The 20,314-nt window shown below is 42.6% G+C and overlaps 1 protein-coding gene across 1 annotated transcript in view; it reads left to right on the top strand.

Annotated features, from left to right (window-relative positions):
* The window catches only part of COL4A5 (collagen type IV alpha 5 chain), a 228,849-nt gene that overhangs the window by 56,862 nt on the left and 151,673 nt on the right, over nt 1–20,314 (top strand). Inside the window, exons 3-13 of the mRNA XM_051969028.1 lie at nt 979–1,068; nt 5,785–5,829; nt 8,432–8,476; nt 8,601–8,663; nt 13,556–13,609; nt 14,511–14,537; nt 14,883–14,963; nt 17,614–17,676; nt 19,603–19,638; nt 19,735–19,776; nt 19,929–20,021. Coding sequence (XP_051824988.1) covers nt 979–1,068; nt 5,785–5,829; nt 8,432–8,476; nt 8,601–8,663; nt 13,556–13,609; nt 14,511–14,537; nt 14,883–14,963; nt 17,614–17,676; nt 19,603–19,638; nt 19,735–19,776; nt 19,929–20,021 — 639 coding nt within the window. The remainder of the gene's footprint in view (nt 1–978; nt 1,069–5,784; nt 5,830–8,431; nt 8,477–8,600; nt 8,664–13,555; nt 13,610–14,510; nt 14,538–14,882; nt 14,964–17,613; nt 17,677–19,602; nt 19,639–19,734; nt 19,777–19,928; nt 20,022–20,314) is intronic.

Here is a 20,314-nt window from a genome sequence, read left to right as displayed (position 1 = left end):
AAGACACAAAAAAGATTAAGAACCTTTAGATTCCTTCACCATCACCATCATCACTAGCATTTATCAAGCGCTCCAAGGTTGGAAAAACATTTTACAAAAGTTTTTATCCTCACAATAACCATGAGACGTAAGTATTGTTAGTCTCCCCTTTTTATAGATCATGAAACTAAGAGAGACAGAGCTTAGACACACAGCTAGTAAGTACGTGAGGCTGTATTTGAATTCAGCTCTTCCTGACTCCAGGACCAGTTTTCTGGACCTACTGAAGGAAAGAGCGGCCTTTCTTGTTATAATCATCCTATATCATTCATCCTGGGACTATATGTATTTATTGTCCAACTTGTCTTTCGGTTTGGTTCAGCTGTCCTTTTCCTATAAAAGTTTTTTTTACATTTGTGTTTGAAAAGTTCATTTCATATCTGATCGATTTTCCCTCCACTGAGAAACATAATACTACATATCCTTAGCAGTGGCGATTTATTTATTTTTCTTTTTAATCACTAAGATCTTGGTCATTTTTCCAGGGCAGTGAGACCTATATGTTCAATGCCATTGGCTGAATTAAAGTTATCTGGTGTTTGGTTTCTATTGTGATCTTGCTTTTCTTCCCCCTTCCCTCCCTCCTTTTCTTCCTTCCTTCCTTCCTTCCTTCTTTCCTTCCTTCCTTTTTTCCTTCCTTCCTGTCTTCCTATCTTTATTTCTGTCTCTTGTCTTTGTCTTTTCTTTGCTTGGTGATCACTGGTCATTAATAGTTACAGTGAAAGTTAATTGACAGAGCAGCAACAATAAAACTTCCCTAGCTGGGACAATTAGGACTCCCAGACAGAAAGAATTGAAACTCCTGGCTACCTTCCATCCCCGCTGCCCTTAATCTTTGCCCTAGGGCCCAATAAACAATAGACTACTTAGCTTGGAACTTCTCTTGTTTCTCTCCACTTCCTTATACAGTGATCTTGCCTTGCTTTTTTTTTCCCCCAGGGAGAAAGAGGACTTCCAGGTTTGGAGGGCCACCCAGGTTTACCTGGATTTCCAGGAGCAGAAGGACCACCTGGGCCTCCAGGTCAAAAGGTAAGTAAGACCAAGTGGCCCATCTCAGTAGCATCACTAGTTAGGTCATTAGCGATCAATGTTTATAACTGGGGTCAGTTACTGAAATGAGACAGTACCTCATCATTCTTTTTTATCTTGATTGACTAACCCGAAGGACCACGAGGCAGTTGCAACAAATTGTAGAGTTATTATGACCTTTCTGTCTTCCCCCCCGATTTACAAAGGTGTCCATCCATCCACGAAGCTGGTGACTACAATGAATCAAGTGCCAGACCTAGAGTCAGGAAGACTCATTTTCACGAGTTCAAATCTGGCCTTAGACACCGATTGGCTGTGTGACCCTGGACAAGTGAACAGATTCTATTTGCTTCAGTTTCCTCATCTATACAATGAGCTAGAAAAGAAAATGGCAAATTCTTCCTAGTATCTTTGCCAAGAAAACTCCAAATGGGGTCATGAAGAGCTAGACACGACTGAAAAAATGACATCAACAACTATTGATCTATCCACCCATTTATACATACACTTATCCAGTTTTATTGATGCCTTCTTTTTTTTTAATTTCACAGTATTACAATTTTATATTTCCTCTCTCCCCACACCAGTCACAAGGAAGCATAGACCATAAGCGGCCAGAATGCTTCTACAATTGCTAGAGAAGGAAGAAGGATTTCGCTATATGTACATTGTTGGCTAAATCCACTCTGATCATGGTAGAGTTTGAAAGCAAACTACTTAAGGAGATGGCAGCCTGGGTAGAAATTAGAAATATAGTGTTACATAGAGAGACCCATAGACCAAGTGATTGGGATTCCCTCCGCTCTACTTGCCGGGGATTCTAGAGCCTACAGAAAAGCCAACATGGGACATTTCCAGTGAATGTATCCAGAGCTGCCAGGAACGCTACCATGGGCTTCCTCCATGTTTGATGAGATTTGAACCAAGTGCCACATCCGCCTGTTGACTGATGCTTTGCATTCTCAAGAAGAGGAATGGCTGATTGGTGGAATCAGCTGTGCCCTGAGCCCCAAAAGACTTTGATTGAAACAAGTGATGGTACATTGGCTAGATTCAGGGCCAAGGTATCATGGAATTTTTGTTTGTTTGTTTTAGGAAATCTTGATATGCATGGAATACACAAGATAGTGGACTGATGGAGAGAGACCCCACACCAAACATGACTGACGGGCGGCTTCCTGATCTTCAGGATAGGCCCAGAGTATTTTCAGAGCCCCACAGAGACAATGTATCATAGCCAACTACTGCCTATGGAGAGTCGGTCCAACTCTCTGGTGAGCAAGGGAAAAGCAGTAATGGAAAATTAACCATGGAGTCTCTTGAGAGGAAGAACCTGATTGTTAGTAGCTGAGGGACTGTTGCAGATTGATAAATTGCTAGGCTGACTGTAACTCAGATGAGGAAGGAATATGAGTCCCAGTACCCTCAGAGAGGCCAAATAAGTCTTTTCTGTTCCCAGAGGGACATTGTGCTCAGATAGGAAGGGAGGGTTAAATCTCATGGCAGTTCCTTTTCAGTGCAATACTCCAATTGCAGGCATACCTAGGGAACTGGGGAACGTCCGCGTGAGCCTGTAGCTAATAATAGTATTGCTTCGGCCGTCCATCCAGAGGCTTGGGATTGGGATTCTAGATGAAGATTTCCATGCTGCGGTTAGCCTCGTCTATTCACAAGCTCCCAAGGGCTCCCAGAAGTGCTGGCCTATTTGACCCATGACCCAGTTTGCTAATAATGCTTTAAGAGAAAGAGGAGAAGCAATTGGTTATCCATCTCAGCAGATGATGCCCGGTGTAGGAACAGATGGAAAATGTGTTTTGTATGGAGCTGCGACATGTGTGCCATGTTGTATGTGATCTGTCTTGACCATGCAGTATTTTTCCATCTGCGTTCACTCCTTTTGCTGCTTTCTTCTGATGGTGTGCGCCAGTTTGCATGTTCTACTGCTGCATGTGAGTCTAGTATCTTCATTTGGCCACTCAAAATAATGCATGGTGGCCACTATTTGTTGGGTTGGTAGCTCACGTTCCCAGTGTGAATGAATTAGCTGTGTGTGTGTGTGTGTGTGTGTGTGTGTGTGTGTATGTGTGTGTGTAGTGCCTTGAATCTGGAATTAATTGAAATGATATTTGTCAAACGCTTAGCCCAGTGTCTGGCACATTTGTTGTTGTTCAGTTGTGTTCAATTCTTCATAACCCATTTGGGGTTCTCTTGGCAGAGGGACAGTGGTGTTTTGCCTTTCCTTCTCTATCTCATTTTACAGATGTAAAGATGTAAAGGCAGAGTAAAGTGACTTGACCAGGGTCACATAGCCATTAAGTGTTTGAGGACAGATTTGAACTCAAGAAGAGGCCTGACTCCAGGCCCGAAATGCACTCTACTGCAGCACCACCTAGCTGCCTGCCTGGCATTTAGGAGATATTTAATAAATGTTAGCTATCATTGTTGCTATTGCTGTTGTTGTTATTGGATTTTGATTCCAGAGTTCTTGCAGAATGAGTTTTCACCCAATGATCGGCACCACTGAATGCATGAGTCAAGTATTGATTCCATACTGCTTTAATGTCTGCTCTCTTTTGCCTACTGGCAGGAAGTCAGGCCAGGGAGTGCTAAACAAGCTGAACAGTGGGTGCACCTGCTAGGGTCGCTGGGGTCAAAAGAGTTTGTCTGGGGACTCCTGAGGCCAAAGGTGTCTGGCGAACGTCTGGCCACTCAAATGGCCAATTCTGGTTTGTTGATTATTGCTGTCCTCCAATTAAGCATGTTTGGCTTAGTGAGCGGTGACTCCGCTATGCCAAGGTCACGTGCTTAGGGCTGTGTTTCATTTAGCAAGGTCAGAGAGCAGCTATACCTTCTCCATCTCAAGGTTCTATAACCTGAGGTAGTTCAGGGGATTGGTGAACTTGGATGAGAAAAAGAAATCATTTCTTGATTTCCTTGGTAGTTCTATGTGTTTTATCTTAGGCATTTAAAAACACAATACCCTAGACTTCCTCAGTATGTCCCTAGGACATAAAAACCCTTCCCAGCCCCTGTTGTAGATAGAACTACAGCTTAATTGCTCTGCAGACAGAGGCCAAAGTGAGAGAAAGGTGGTTATCTCTTCTCAAAGCCCACAGAGAGCTTAGTCCTTACTCAGCATCTGTGCCCTATGGGTAGGGTCAAGGGACTCTGGCAGGTGCACCAATAATAGGCACATTGGGGCCCCTATCTTGACTGGATAGTAGCCAGAAGTATCACCTCCCACCCAGCTTAAAAGAAGGAAAACAACCCACTGATTGGGTCACTTCACTTACTGATAATTAATACCCACAATCCCCTTCGTCCTCACTCTCACCTTCAGAAAGAAGGAAACTTTTCATGGAACTACTGTTGTAGGTCCCACTGTTAGGAGCCATCTTGATGGAAGTCAAAGACATAATGAAAGTTCCCCTGTATAGGAAAATATTAGTCAAAACACTTTTTTGTAATAGTACATCACTGGGACCACCGAGGTAGATGAACAAAATAATTAGGGCCTGAAAAAACGCTATGCATAACGAATACAAATAATGTCAATGAAAAGAACAATAAAAGGAAATTCAAATGGACATGGTATAATTAATAATGGCCTTAGAGAAAAAATGAAGAAACTCAGCTCCCTCTTTTGTGGACAGGTGGGAGGGAGAATGTTGCGTATTCATTCTCATTGTAGCTACTAGAGGAGTGGGAGTTGGGTATATAAATCCTAAAATGAATGTGACTTAAAGCAGAAAGCATCACTAAAACTTAAAAAAAAAGAATGGGAGGTCAGGAAGTGCAGCTGAATAGATAGCTTCCCTCCTCCTCCCAGCTTGTAAAAGGAAAAAGAACACTAGGACAATAACATAAAGAGATGGAGAGTTCCATGAAGTGGGGTTTTTTCCCCTGAGATTAGGGAGATCTGGGAATATTTGTACATTGCAGGGAAGGAGCCAGTGAATAAGGAGACACTGAAAATGACAAAGACACGGGGTGATGGAAGGAGCAAGCTGTTGAAGGAGATGGGAGGGAATGAGATCAAGGGTGTATGAAGAGGGGGTTGACCTTGGCAAAGAGAAAGGCCACTTTTTCATGTGAGATTGCAAAACCTAAAACTCTGCAAGCATTAGCCATCTTTAAGATGGATGGAATTGTATTAAAAAGCAAAAACCCATGGAAAATCAAATTAATGATCCCCAAATAAGCATAAAAATCTGAAAATCATGGAAAAATTAAAAATACAAAGGCCATTTGGATTGATAAAAATCAAGAGCTGCTTTTTCAAAGACAAAAAAATCAACAAATCGTGTGTGTGTGTGTGTGTGTGTGTGTGTATTAAAGTGTGTGTTAAAGGGAAAATCCAATTGTAAAAAATTAAAAATGAACAGATTCACCAAGAAGAGAGATGGAATAAGGAAACTGATCTGAAATTGCTATACATAACATATGCCAGCAGAACTGAGAAGTAAAAGAAAATGGATGATTTCCTTTAAAAATATTTTTGAAAAAACCCGAAATCAACAACAAAAGAAATTGAATTCACATTTCCCATATTCCTTGACAAGGCAGCTCATTGCTAGGCTTTCAGCCTTGGGAAAACAGTATGTTTTTCTTAAGCAAATTAACCAAGCTTTACAACTTCCTCATTCCCAATTAGAACATCAGTGATCAGAGACTTCGCTGGGAGATCAGCTTCAATAATTTTATGGCATTTTACAGGGTGATGACGGTGCTCCTGGGCCAGTGGGCCCGAAGGGAATCAGGGTAAGTCAAATAATAGTTATGGAATGTCATATTTGAGGTGCTTCACCAGCTGATTCCAAAGGAAGGTAAGTGAATTGAACCTAGTAGACCATAACAGAACGTACTGAAATGTATTGCCAGTGGGAGAATAATTTCTTTTAAAAGTTAAATTAAAAAGTAGGTGTAGATTTCAAGTTGTCCTAAGCAATTCTTTTACATTTGGCAAGCTACTGTTATTTTTTTAAATACGGTTTATTTCCTGAATGTCTATTTCTACAACTCGATGTGATTGGAAAAAGCTTATAAAGAATTCGATGTCAGAAAATGTTGGATTTTAATTACGTACCAGCTATAACTTTCCTTTTTAGTAAGTGGCCAGGGACAAATATATTAAGTTGTTTGTCTTATGCCAAATTTTAACTATTTCTGGAAGTAGCCGAACTATAGAATTGCCTTTCCTCTTTAGCTGACAGATGACTATTGATTTCTCTTTTCTTTCTTTCTTCCTTTCTTTCTTTCTTTCTTCCTTCCTTCCTTCCTTCCTTTCTTTCTTTCTTTCTTTCTTTCTTTCTTTCTTTCTTTCTTTCTTTCTTTCTTTCTTTCTTTCTTTCTTCTTTCTTTCTTTTTTCTTTCTTCCTTTCTTCCTTCCTTCCTTCATTCCTATCTTTCTTTCTTTCTTTCTTTCTTTCTTTCTCTCTCTCTCTCTTTCTTTCTCTCTCTTTCTTTTTTTCTTTCTCTCTCTCTTTCTTTTTTTCTTTCTTTCTCTCTCTCTCTTTCTTTCTCTCTCTCTTTCTTTCTCTCTCTTTCTTTTTTTCTTTCTCTCTCTCTTTTTTCTTTCTTTCTCTCTCTTTCTTTCTCTCTCTCTCTTTCTTTCTCTCTCTTTTTTCTTTCTCTCTCTCTTTCTTTTTTTCTTTCTTTCTCTCTCTCTCTCTCTCTTTCTCTCTCTTTCTTTGCTCAGGCCATTGGGGTTAAGTGACTTGCCCAGGGTCACACAGCTAGGAAGCGTTAAGTGTCTGAGACCACATTTGTACTCAGGTCCTCCTGACTTCAAGGCTGGTGATCTATCCACCATGCCACCTAATTGCCCCTATTGATTTCCCTCAGTCAACAAATATTTATTAATTCCTTGCTCTGTGCCAGACCCTGAGCTAGGATGTGTTTGTCCCTTCCTCACGGGCAACCTCATTGTCCCTTATTCTCCCAGACTCACTCACTCTCTTGGTACTCCATATAGTGTAGACACCTGATTGGCTTAGCATACTAGAGCCAGCCTCAGTTTTCCCATAGCAGGTGTGTTCCAGAAATTTTGGCTACTGACAGACATAATGGCAATGCCAGATCTGGACTCAGAAGGACCTGAGTTCAAATCCAGCTTCATGAATTTAGTAGTCACTTCACCCTATTTGCCTCAGTTTCCTCATCTGCCAAATGAACTGGAGAAGGAAATGGACAACCACTCAGTGTCTTTGTCAGGAGAACCCCAAATGATGTCCTGAAGAGTGGGACACAATGAAAAACAAGTAGAAAACAACTAGTGACAGATCTGAGAGTATCCTGGGTGAGGCTTTACTCGAGTCAGTCCAGTGGTTCTGATTAGAAATGCTCCCTCCCCCTTACCTGTTCACACCCACCATGCTCCTTGAGCTCCTAGTCTCCATTATCTTTACTACTTTTAGGATTCTGACATCAGTGGGAGTCGAGCCTGGGGGCCCAGATGGAGGCTATTTCTGGGAGAATGGATGATGTTTCAGAGAAATAAGGGAGGCTGGGATTCAAGTTCTCTGCACCCAGGCATCCCCAGAGTCACTCTCTGACATCCAGTGGTCTCTCCTACACTATTCAATGCGAGGAAGCACCCCAACAGAGAACCTCAGAAAGTCGACTAGAATCGAGGGGTGGTTGTCCATGGCCATCTGAATTAGGAGCTTCCTCTCTCTCTCCTGGACCATCAAAGAGCTTCCTAATTGGGCTCACTGCCTCAAGTCACCAAACAGAGAAAATGGAGTTCGATTTGGAGGCAGATGACTAGTTTGAGTCCTACTCTTGGCCAGTTAACTGTCTGCAGGAAGTTAGTTAATTTAGCACACTTGTTGGTTGATTGATTGACTGTTACCATTTATGGCAGAATCTCAAGAGGCCTTATAGTGGCAAAGCAGACAAATCTAATCATCCATTTGCCTGTTCCCAGTGGACTAAATGGCACTAGAACCCTCCCAAAAATGGGTTCTAAAGAGAATTTGAGTGAGCAACAGGTTTTTTTTTTCTTATTTTCAGTTTAAATTTCTAGTTTTTGAGAAAACATCAGCAAGAGAGTTAGTGAAAGGGGATATGACTTTGAATCCTGGCACTGATACTTGTTACCTGGGACTGTGGGTGAATCACTTTTTTATATGCCTCAGTTTCTCCTTCTGCAAAATGAGGAGGTTAGACTGGATGGCTTTTTTTTCCAGTTCCAGATCTCAGATGGACTTTCAGGCATATAATTTTAACTTCCTAGGCCAAAGGTTCCCTATCTTTAACATGAGATTAGATTCGATGGCCTTGGGTGTTTTCAAGCTAACATGATAATAAGCTAGCATGATGCTAACGTGATTACTAACAGGATTCATATTTCTTCTTGTAGGGGCCCCCTGGACTTCCTGGATTCCCAGGGACACCAGGTCTTCCTGTAAGTAGAATTTGACTTTTTATTAATTTTTTTCTGGATTTTATTGTTTTCATGATTATTTTTGGAGAATGTTCTTTCCTGGAGACTATCATTATACATAAGATATTCTGTTCTCTCTTACAAGGGAATGCCAGGCCATGATGGAGCCCCAGGACCTCAGGGCATCCCAGGGTGCAATGGGACAAAAGTGAGTTTACTATGACCTTGCCTTAATAATATGTTTTCTAGACTGATAATTCTGAGGAGAATCAATGAGCCTTGGGAGAGGGGAACAACTACTTATCCATCGAACTTAGGAGTTTGACCTGGGGTTGATTTTAATGGTGTGGATATGTAAGTCTGGGGAGTTTCCTTAAGAAGGTATAATTAAACTAAGATTGGGTTGAAGTTTGCCTTAAGAAATCATACATATGTAGCTAGCATGAAGCAGAATCCAAATGAGAATTCAGCTTTTCTGAGGAAAGAGCCAACCTTCCCAGTATCCTCTGCTGCAGTGTTGGTGATGAATCACTCAATGAATAAAAGATTTTTTTAAACTACCTACTCTGTGCCAAAAATCCTGCTGGTGTTATGGATGCAAATACAGAAGGGGAACAGCTCCTGCTCTCAAGAAGCTTACATTCTAATAGTAGAGACAGCATCACCCTATATAGATAGATGAGAATATAGAAAAATTATGAATCTTCCTGACTGCAGTGCCACCTCGTTGCCCCGAAAAAAATACAAGGTGATTTGAGGAAGAAGAGAAAAAGGGAAAAGCATCATCTGCTGGGGAGAACAGGAAAGGCCATATGGAGATTGCGAAACTGTTGAAGAAATCTAGGGATTCCTGGAACTGAAGAGGAAGTACATTCTAGGCATGAGAGACAAAGGCTCGGAGGTGGGAGATGGAACTTTGTGAGAAATAGCAAGGTGACAGAATATGTGAAGGAAAGTGAAATGTAATAAATCTGAAAAGGCTCATTATACATGAAAGCTCTTCTATTATACATTAAAGTCAGTACCAGCATTAGGCCCACGCTTCGTTAACCAAGTTGCAGTTAACATAAGTGATTGAAAGGAATAAAAACTGAACTTTTTTATTAGCAAATAAAATTCTAAGTCAGAGGGTCCTTCCATTCTCTTCACAGCCTGCATTCAATATTTTCCTTCGTCATCAAAGGTTTAGTTATATTTGTTTTTCCCCCCAAAGTATCGATATCTTTTGTTTTTAAATCCCCTTCATTTCTTTTATTCAAAATCTGGATTTAATGAATTTTAAAAAGCAAGCATATGCAAATCATAACAGAAAAGATTATGTTTAAAGTCATGAAAGTCTGTTGTAGAGCTTGCTTTTTTAAAAATAGTTTATCTTAAATTCAACCTGTTACTTTCAAAGCTGTCTGTTGTGTCTGTTTCTCTGAACTGCCTTCTTTCTTTTTTCTTTGCTGCATTTTTAACAATGTTTCCATGAACTTCTTTTGTATTTCTTTTTCTTTTCTCTCTGAGCATCAGCTAGCCTTCACCCTTCCCTATGCCTCTCCCCAAATAAAGAAATCAAAATATGATCCTTTTAATAGTGAAACATGGTCAAGCAAAACACTTCTGTATATTTGCACAGCACAAAAATATTTGTATCATGCTTCCACTTTTATGTCCCCTTCATTTTTGAATATAACCCTGTTGTGAGCCAACTGCCAGTGGCTGATGGCGGTCTAACTCAGACCTGTAGAATGGAGCTTTTCATGTGAGAGAATGATGATGATACAAGGAGACTGAGAGGCACTTGCGGTCTCTGACTTCTATACTGAGGGGCAATTGCGGTCTCTCTGACCTGTCCACTGAGTATCAGTTACGTTCTCTGACCTCTCCACTGAGCAGTAGTTGGGGACACTGACCTCTCCACTGAGGGTCAGTTGCTGTTCTCTGACCTCTCCATGGAGTGGCAGTCACATTCTCTGACCTCCACATTGAGAGGCGGTTGCATTGTCTGACATTTCCCCAGACCGGTCAGTTGCAGCCTCTGACCTCTCCACTGAGCGGAAGTTACTATTCTCTGTCCTCCCCACTGAGTGGCAGTTACTGTTCTCTGACCTCTGAACTGAATGGCACTATTGTTCTCTGACCTCTGAACTGAGCGCCACTTATTGTTCTCTGACCTCTGAACTGAGCGCCACTTATTGTTCTCTGATCTCTGAATTGAGTGGAAGTTGTTCTCTGACCTCTCCGCTGAGGGACAGTTATTGTTCTCTAACCTCTGAACTAAGCGGCAGTTATTGTTCTCTGACCTCTCCACTGAGCAGCAGTTATTGTTCTCTTACTTCTGAACTGAGCTGCAGTTACTGTTCTCTGACCTCTGAACTGAGCGGAAGTTACTGTTCTCTGACCTCTGAACTGAGCGGCAGTTATTGTTCTTTTACCTCTGGACTGAGCAGCAGTTATTGTTCTCTGACCTCTCCACTGAGGGGCAGTTATTGTTCTTTGACCTCTCCACGGAGTGGTATTCATTGTTCTCTGACCTTTCCCGTGCTCTGACCTTTCCACTGAGTGGCAGTTGCGGTCTCTGTCCTCTCCACTGAGTGGAAATTGTGGCCTCTAACCTCTCCACACATTGGCAGTTACTCTTCTCTGACCTCTCCACTGAGAGGAAGTTACATTCTCTGACCTCCCCACTGAGAGGTCGTTGCGTTGTCAGACCTCTCTTCTCTCTGCCTCCAATTTATTTTGTTCCCAGTCCACAAGCAACACCTATGTCAGTAAAAGCTGTCCCGCAACTCCCTCCAGTGTCCCAATCCCTTGCTGCTGAGGCTCTCGGAGAATTGACCTGCCTCTTCACCTGGGCTGGCTCCTTAACATTTCCCTCTCTCTTTCCCTCCCTGGGGGGTTGTTTTTTGTAACTAAGTATAAAAACATAACCCCCCCTCAAAATCAGCTAATCCCACCCCACCAGCAAGCAAGCAACCAAGCAATCATGACCACCCAGCAGTCACAGCTAAGAGCAACCAAATTGGAATATGCCGTCTCCCATACCCATAAACTGCCCCTTCTGCCAAAAGCCTCCAATGACTCTAAGAAGCATCTGTCCATCAGCCGTTTTCCAGGGAATGCCGAGGTACACAGGTGGACCCTGAAAGCTGGGAAAGGTCATTTTATTTAACATCCTTTTAGGTGATCTTGGTGGTGACCCTGCAGCTTCCACTTAGCCCAGTATTAGAATTTTTTTTCCTTATGAGATAGTTTTCTAAGGTATAAACATAATAAACACAAAGTATAAACCTACATTCTCCCTGATCTATTTTTTAAAAGTATCTTTTATCCCCTAGTACCTCAGCTGTAATACACATTGGATTTTTTGTTTTGAAGGGTCACTGTTTGAAGCGAAAGGTAATTTTAAAGCAGTTTCCTGGGCCTCTTGGGGGCAGCTAGATGGCTTGGTGGATAAAGTGCTGGGCCTGGAGACAATTAGACTTGGATTCAAATCCAGCCTCAGATAATTAGATACTTTTCAGATACTGTGTGACTCTGGGCAAGTCCCTTAACGTCTGTTGGCCTAGGAGCTAGCTAGGTGGCGCTGTAGTAGATAGAGCGCTGGATCTCGAGTCAGGAAGACCTGTGTTCCAATCGGCCCTCACTTACTGGCCAAGTCGCTTAACCTCCGTTTATCTCAATCCATCGGACAAAACATGACGTAGCACTCTGGCATTATATGCCAACTGGTCTATTTGCCATTCCCAATATACAGGATCCCACCTCCAGGCCTTTGCACAACCTATCCCCCATACTTGGAGTGCTCTCCCTCCTCACCTCTTCTTGGAATCCCTAGCGCCATTGGGAGGTCAGTTCAAGTGCTCCCTCCAACACAAGGCCTTTCCCGATCCTCTCCCCACTGTTGCTTAGTGTTTGCCTCCATCGCAAGGCCTTTCTTGATCCTCTGCCTGCTGTCGCTTAGGTGTTTGCCCCTGCCCTGTAAGTGACTTTTGTGTGTATTTTGTGGTTATTCATATACATGTTCTCTTCCTTTCTGATGTACCTTGAGGGCAGGAATTGTCACATTCTTGCCTTTGTTTCCCCATCGTCTAGCAAGCAATTAAACAAGCATCTGCTACATGCCGGGCTCTCTGTTGGACACTGGGGAAGACAAAGACAAAAAGGGAACAGGCCCTGTGCTCAAGCAGCTTATGTTTGGGCAGAACAGATAACACATGCCCCTAGAAATACATGCCAGATACGTACAAGGTAGTTCATGGGGAGATCCTAGCAGCTGGGAGAGGGTATCCAGAAAGAATTCAGATATAAGGGGCACTAGAGATGAGCCTGGGAGGGTACTAGGGATGCCAGAAAGTGGAGGTAAAGAGACAGAGCACCCAGAAATGGAGTAGACAGTCTAGTCAAAGGCTTGGATGTGGGAGCTAGAATATCCTTAGTCATGGTAGACCCTTAATTAATGTTTATTGAGTCGCATTCTCAATTATTTCTCCCCTTAATTTTCTAAAGTGCCTGTGTAGTAGGTTAACACTTGACAATGGTGAGTAAAGGACTGGGAGTCCCAGTCTGGGGCTGCTAGAATTATTCTCTTATTGGTGATTACAGTTGCTTTCTCCTGCCTCAGGGGGAAAACACCCAATCCAACAAAAGAAACCCATATTCACCCAAGTGCTTCCCTAACTCGTCTGAGTGGGGATGAGTGAGGAGGGAAGCTGTGTGTAAAATAAACAGAAGAGCTAGGAAAGATGCTTTCTCTCTTTCTGCCTGGGTTCGATGAGATAGGGCCCCTTTTGAATAATGAATGGAGAGGGAATAAGTGATAAGCTTGGAAAGAAGGCGATTGATAAGTGAGGGCAGGCTTGTGATTGATTAGTGGCCGGCCAGGCTCTGAAAAATATGCCAGTCTTTCTTTGTCCCAGTCTGCTTTTTTCCAAAGTCTTTTAGAGAAGTGGTTTAGACCATGACTTTCAGACAACTTGGATATTCATGAAGTTACTTTGTATTTTTGACTCTTAGTGTGCTTTTTCATTCATTTGTTAGTTTGTTCATTCATTCATTCTTCCTCTCCCCCCCCCCCCCCCGCTCTCCCCCTTTGTCTTTTTCTTTCTCATCTAGGGAGAAAGTGGATTTCTCGGCTTTTCTGGTATTCCGGGTTTACCAGGTCCCCCGGTAAGTGACAAGTGATGGATTTGAACAGTAAGAAGCCAATTAGCCCCAGTGAAGATGCTGAGTTTGGGAGGGGAAGGGGAACGGATCTCTTGACTCCCTGAAATGGAGCAGGGCAGGGTGGCACATGGGGAAGTAAGAAATTGGACGAGGACTGGGAAGAATCCCCACGAGGAGAATCCTGCTAGGCTTCCCTGCAGAATGGATTTTCAAATATCATGGATTTGAACCTTGAGCTGGAAAGTACCTTAGAGGCCATCTAGTTAATCTCTTTGTTTGACAGATAGGGAGACAGGTCCAGAGAAACCGAGTGACAGCAATCAGAGGATCCTAGCTCTAGAACTGTGAGGAGCCTCAGAAGTCATATAAACTAACCCCCCTCCCCCATTTTATAGAGGAGGAAACTGAGACTCAGGGAAGGGGAGGGATTTATCTAAAATTACAGGTAGGATCCAAATACTCCAGAAGTTGCCAAGTTTTGTTGTGTTATGAACCCTCTTAGTGGGCTGAAAACTAGAGATTTTTGCTCAGAATGAATGTTTTCTGAACGCATAAAATCAAACCCAGGAAGCCCGTTATGTGGAAATGCAATGATCAAAATGCTAGAAAAACAAGTTCACTGAACCCAGGTTAGGAATCTTGACTCGATTCTACTTCCTTCATGTTAGAGATGGGGAAATTGAAGGTCCAGGGAGGGGAAGGGACTGATCCAAGGTCACAAAAGAAATTTAAGTCAGATGCAAGATCTCAGTAGTAGAAATGAGAGCATGTTTTCAGATATAGTAACTTCCTAGTCCCACTCCTGTTGGAATACATTTCTCCTGCAGTACATTAGCTCTTCAGGCTTTGAGGGCAATGTTGCAGCAGTCTGCTGATTTTTTTTCCCTTTCTCTCTTCAACATAGGGTCGTCCTGGGATTCCAGGAGTGAAGGTGAGTGTTTTGCACTAATCCAGCTTTGGGATATCTGCGGAGGAATCGGGATGCATGACTTATCTATACTAGCGAAAAATTGTTTACGACCAATAGCAAGACCACGGGAACTCTGAGGAGATGAAGCTCTGCCATTGTTTCTTAATATCGTGCTATTGTCTCCGACCCCTTTCTGACACCCTATCGCTGGCGAGTCCCTGGCTTTTGTTGATAAGGCAGCCCTGTCTTTGGTGACATTTAGAAGGAAGCTCGGGGCCTCAGATTATTTCATTCCTGACCATTGCCAATTTGGAGATGGGGAGTGCTGATATTTACAAGGGCCTTGTGTTTATGGTTTGCTTTTAGGGACAGCCGGGGAGTATAATTCTATCCACGGTGCTGGGCCCAAAGGGGGACCCAGGCGATCCGGGGCTTCCAGGAAGACAAGTAAGTGCGCTTGGAGATTTTCTCGCTCGCCACGTTTGGGGCCATCCGAGAAGCACTCCCGATTTCCTCCTCCATTTTTCCTCCTCGCTTTCATCCATAGGCACTTTCAAGTTGTTACATGTGCAAATTAGCATGTAACTGGCATCTCAACAAAACGTTGCCTAGATAACACCAGTGAGGATCAGCTTTCCTTTGTTTTATTCTCTTTCTGCTCAGTTTCCATGGAAATTTTTGTTTGTGGCTTTGGCTGTAGATTTATGCTTATATTGTGCTAAGTGAGTGTGTTAGAAGGAGCATTAGGGACAGGAGTGTTCTTGGTAAGTGCTGGTGGGCTGCTTAGAACAAAAGTAAAAACCCAGGACGTTGTCGATTAGCTTGATGCATTTCTCGGCTCCCAGGCTGACTCCAAATGGGCCTACTTAGAAATGGCCGTCTTGCGGGGCAGGAAGAGAGACTTTTTTCATTTTGAATCCTGTGCCCACACAGAGCGATGAATTTTGACTTTCTGTGGCCTGGGGCTGGGGAGGAGAAGGTGCAATTTCTGGAGGCTGGTACATGGTCTTCTCTGAGCGGAAGGAGATCATAGAGTCGTGTGGATGGGATGTTTGTCATCGGGCCAAGCTGTAAGTGAATAAGGAGCTTCTCTTACTCCCTCGGGAAAAATCAGTAACCAAAGGAAGAGGGGGCGGTATCTCTAGAATCACAACCGCTAGGTACATGGGGCTTTAAAGCTGGCAGAGCATCCGATACAGAGGAACTTATTTGGAGATCTGAATGACCTCCTGTCAGATCTGGGGCCATTTAGTTCAACCCACAGCGGAACTAGAAGCTCCCCTCTCACCTGCCTTCTGGCTTTTTCTGGTAGATTTCCAGTGAGGAAGAAGCTTCCATTTTACTTGTTGTTCTTGATACTCTCTCACTCCTGCTCCCCTTTGACCCCTTTCTTTTTTCCTTCACAATTTATTTTAGAAATCGTTATTGATGTCTTTTTGCACCCCCTACATTTCCTTCCTAAGAATGGTCAGAGGATATCGCCATTTGCTAGCTACATGCCCTTGGTTATTACTTAAGCTTTCCAAGCCTCAGTTTTGTCATCTGTAAATGGGGAAAATAATATCCCCAATCTCACAAATGAGAAAAATACCTTCAAGAACTCTGCAAACCTAAAATCTGTGGTTGTTGTTAATATTATCTCCCAAGACAGGCCATTCCGCTTCAGGATAGCTTTAATTGTTTGGCAGTTGTCCCTCATTTCATATCTAAATCTGCCTCTGCATTTTTAAAAAATCTTTTTTATTAGTTTTTTTATTTACAAAACATATGCATGGATAATTTTTCAGCATTGACCCTTGCAAAGGCTTCTGTTCCACATTATCCCCTCCTTGCCCCACCCCTTCCCCCAGATGGCAAGCAATCCAATAGTGTTAAAATATATGTTAAATCCAATATATGTATACATATTTATACAATTATCTTGTTGCACAAGAAAAATCAGAGCAAATAGGAAAAAAAAGTGAGAAAGAAAATCAAATGAGCAAACAACAACAGAAAGAATGAAAATTCTGCATCTTTTTTAAAAAAAACCTTTTGATTATTTTTAATGAATGAAATGAGTTGTTTGGTTTTGTTTGGTTTGAGGCAATTTAGTGAAGTGACTTGCCCAGAGTCACGCAGCTTGTGTGAGGTCAGATTTGAACTCAGGTCCTCTTGACTCCAGGGCTGTTGCTCTGCCTCCCTCTCCCCACCTTTTAAAAAAGCATTTTTAGGAAGGCTTTTGACAAGCTAGAAATCATCCAGAAGAAATCAAGGCAAATGGAAATGAAGAAATAATCTTAAGATCACAGGAGAGAAGGCTCAAGCACCAATGTGATCAGATGATCCTAGATTTAGAACCGAAAGGGAACTTAGAGATCATCCAGTACAATCTCCTTCATTTTACAAAGAGGGAAACTGAGGTCCAGTGACTCTAGGTCACCCAGCTGCTATCAGAGGCAAGGTTTCTGACTCCAGAGTCAATGTTCTTTCTATTGACTCTCCAATGTAACGACCCTTCTCATAACTAAGAATTTTTCCCCAGGAAAATGAATGCCCTTCCTCTAGTTGAATCCCTTTACTTTCTTGTTTCTGTCATGGCCTCCTTCTCGTATCTTTTGACAAATGAACCCATCCAGGCCCATTCCCTTAATATCTCAGCTTCCATCTTACTTGTTGTTCCTGTTATCCCCTCACTCCTGCTCCCCTTTGACCCCTTTCTTTTCTCCTTCACAATTTATTTTAGAAATTGCTATTGATGTCTTTCTGCACCCCCTACATTTCCTTCCTAAGAATGAAAAACCAGTTTAGCCGAAGTCCCCAACAGCTGGAAAGAGCCTGGCATTTCCTACCGTGCTCCACCTCCCCTGTGAGCCCAAGGCTACAACCTCTTTACAGGCTTTAAAAGCCCAAACAAAACATCCATTCCATCCCATCCTTTCCCTTTGTCCTCCAGTTACTCTTTAAGAAATGAGCTCAGCTGCTTGTGCATCATATGCCATGTGGATATTTAAGCAGCTAGAGTGCCACTGAGTTCTAGAGCAGAGAGCTCTCACAATGGTGTCATGCTTGGAGAGGCGCCACTTTTCTCCCACTGATGTTTTCTTTTTTTTGACAGGGTCCAGCTGGTATGACCGGAAGCCCAGGGCCTCTCGGTTCCCCTGGTCTGCCAGGATGGTTGGTAAGCTTTCCAGAGAATCTTGGCGTATGGACCACACCTTTCTTTTCAGCACAAGCTCCTTCCAAGTGGGAGACCATATGATTTCTTTTCTCCACTTGCCCGGGAGGATGGCGGAAGATGAAGGGGTTCGGTCTCCCATTTTACTTTCTTTGACCAGTCAATCAGCCAATGGATCAGTCAACCGAGGGTGCATTTATCAGGCACCCACTGTGCCAGTCAATAACAATATGATACAAATGTCAGACTGTTGGCTTTGGGTGCCATTTTGGAGGCTGGAAACTCTGCAAGAGCAGGGACCATTTTATCTGGGGCCTTGTATCGCAAGGCCTAACTCAAAGTAGGTTTGTAGGAGCTTAGAGCTAAAACTGGAAAGGAGCTTCAGAGACCAGCTAATCCTACTTCCTCATTTTACAGAAAAGGAAACTGAGATCCAAAGAGAGGAAGAGACTTATTTAAGATCACACACGGAGTATCAGTCTAGAGCTGGAAGGAACCCTCTAGTCCAATCTCCTTGTTTTCTAAAAGGGGAAACTGGAGCCCTGGGAGGGGAAGGGTTTTGCCTCAGGTCACACAAGTGACCTGATGGTTATGGTAGCACTTTAATCCAGGTCTTCTGATAGCAGAGTCAGGCATCAAATAAATGTCTGTTAATTTATTCTGTGGTGCCAGTCCTACATTTGACCCCTCCTGGCCATGTGATCCAGGGGAGTTTCATTTACCTTCACCAGGCTCTTTTAAGTCTTGCAGAGAAGTTGCCCATTGGTAGAAGCAATCTATTTATCTTGGGGGGTCCCTGGGCCAGAGTTACCAAGGGTTACCCTGGTGTTGACGGGTCCAGTCCCTGTCCCTCTCCCTCCATCTGGAACTTCTTTACATGGGAAGTAAGAGTAAATTTTAGAATAGTTGGACAAATTTTAGGAGAGGACAGACAGCAGGCTATCTGTCAGAGCTTGCAGCCTTCATCAAGGCAAAGGGCAAAACCAAACGGTAGTTTCTCAAGTGGGGCGTCCTGCCTCTGAGCAATGAAGGTGGCTTGGGCTGGCGGCACAGTTTTCCTTTTGGGCCTGTACCTTTCCTTATGTGACACATGTGATGACACTTGTAACAAAAACTCAGAAACTGGACTATGGAATCCATACATAGTTTTGCTGTCCTTTGTGCTCAAAGAAAACCAAAAGGACATCCCTATGTTGGTGTCAAGGTATAGCGTGTCCAACTGTGGCTTATCGGAATAATATAAGTTCGTGATGCTCTGTCTCCCACAGGTTGGGCACAGATCATAGTGATGAGTAAATAGGCCCCGATCCAACTTCTCTTTTATCTTGTGCCATGAATTTTGCAAACCCAAATACATTCTTTTTTAAAATAATTTTTTTCTTTTATTTTCAAAATTAGCTTCTAACATTCACCCTTGCAAAACATTGTGTTCTAAATTTTTTTCCCTCCCTTCTCCCCACCGCCCTCCCCTAGACGGGAAGTAATTCAATATATGTTAAATAGGTGAAATTCTTCTATACATATTTCCACAGCAAAGACATTCTTGAAGAATGGCTAAGTGATGTTTTAAAAATTGCTTCAAGAATAAATTTGGGGTCTTTCTGCAATATATATATATATATGTGTGTGTGTGTGTGTGTGTGTGTGTGTGTGTTTTGTCTTTCTAGCCCTAACAGTCAGCACAGTGATGACACGTTTGAATAGGACAAGATTTTCCTTAAAGGCCCCTGAATTATTATAGTCAGTCCCAGAAGTCATCGGGTACGGCTGAGATTCTGGCCATAAACTGGATGCCCAAAGTCCCGGGGTCCTAGGACTGGTGGAACATAGGTTATTTGAACCCAAAGATGTTTTGATATCAAAAGATGTTTTGATAAAAAAAAAAATAAATAGAACCCTTTTCCCTTTTATTCCTTGATTAATTCATAGGGGCCTCCTGGGCCACCAGGAATTCAAGGACCAAAGGTAATTTCTATTTTCTTTATATTCTCGTTATTCTTTCAAGCTATTTTGTAATTGACAATATTTAAGCGTTCTTATCTGAAAAAATGTTCATTTCAGGGGAATATGGGCTTGAATTTCCAGGGTCCCAAAGGTGAAAAGGTAAGCCTTCTCTTTTTGTAACTTTCTGACCTCTTACCTCAGTTGTTTTTTTATTTTTATTTTAAATCTTTTTGATCTTCTGCGGTTTATAGTCATATTCTCTGAAGCATCTGGGCTGACCTCAATATTATGTTCTCTTTGGGGGAAACTAGGGCGAACAAGGGCTACAAGGTCCGCCTGGCCCCCCGGGGCAGATTGGGGAAATGAAGAGACCAAATGAGACGGAGCTGCTGAAAGGAGATCAGGTGAAGTATGGGGATGAAGCTAACCAGAGGCTTATGTATGAATATTATTTTGAAATCATCCTTAATGCTGGAAAAAGAGAAGGAACCTTGGAGATCATCTAGTTCAGAACCTTCATTTTTACAGAGGAGGAAACTGAGACCCAGAAAAGAAGAGACTCACTCAGCATCACACATAAGATCCTATATCTAGTGCTAAAAAGGGCTAACTTTTCCTTTGTAGAAGGTAAGTGACAGCCAAGGTCACCCATCTGCTCATGCAGCTTGAGTTTAGGTTCCTCAGAAGCCATCCAATC

This window comes from Antechinus flavipes, chromosome X (assembly GCF_016432865.1).
Source record: "Antechinus flavipes isolate AdamAnt ecotype Samford, QLD, Australia chromosome X, AdamAnt_v2, whole genome shotgun sequence".
NCBI classification, from domain to species: Eukaryota; Metazoa; Chordata; class Mammalia; order Dasyuromorphia; family Dasyuridae; genus Antechinus; species Antechinus flavipes.
Note: the sequence above shows the minus strand (reverse complement) of the source record. Positions and strands in the feature narration are given on the sequence as shown.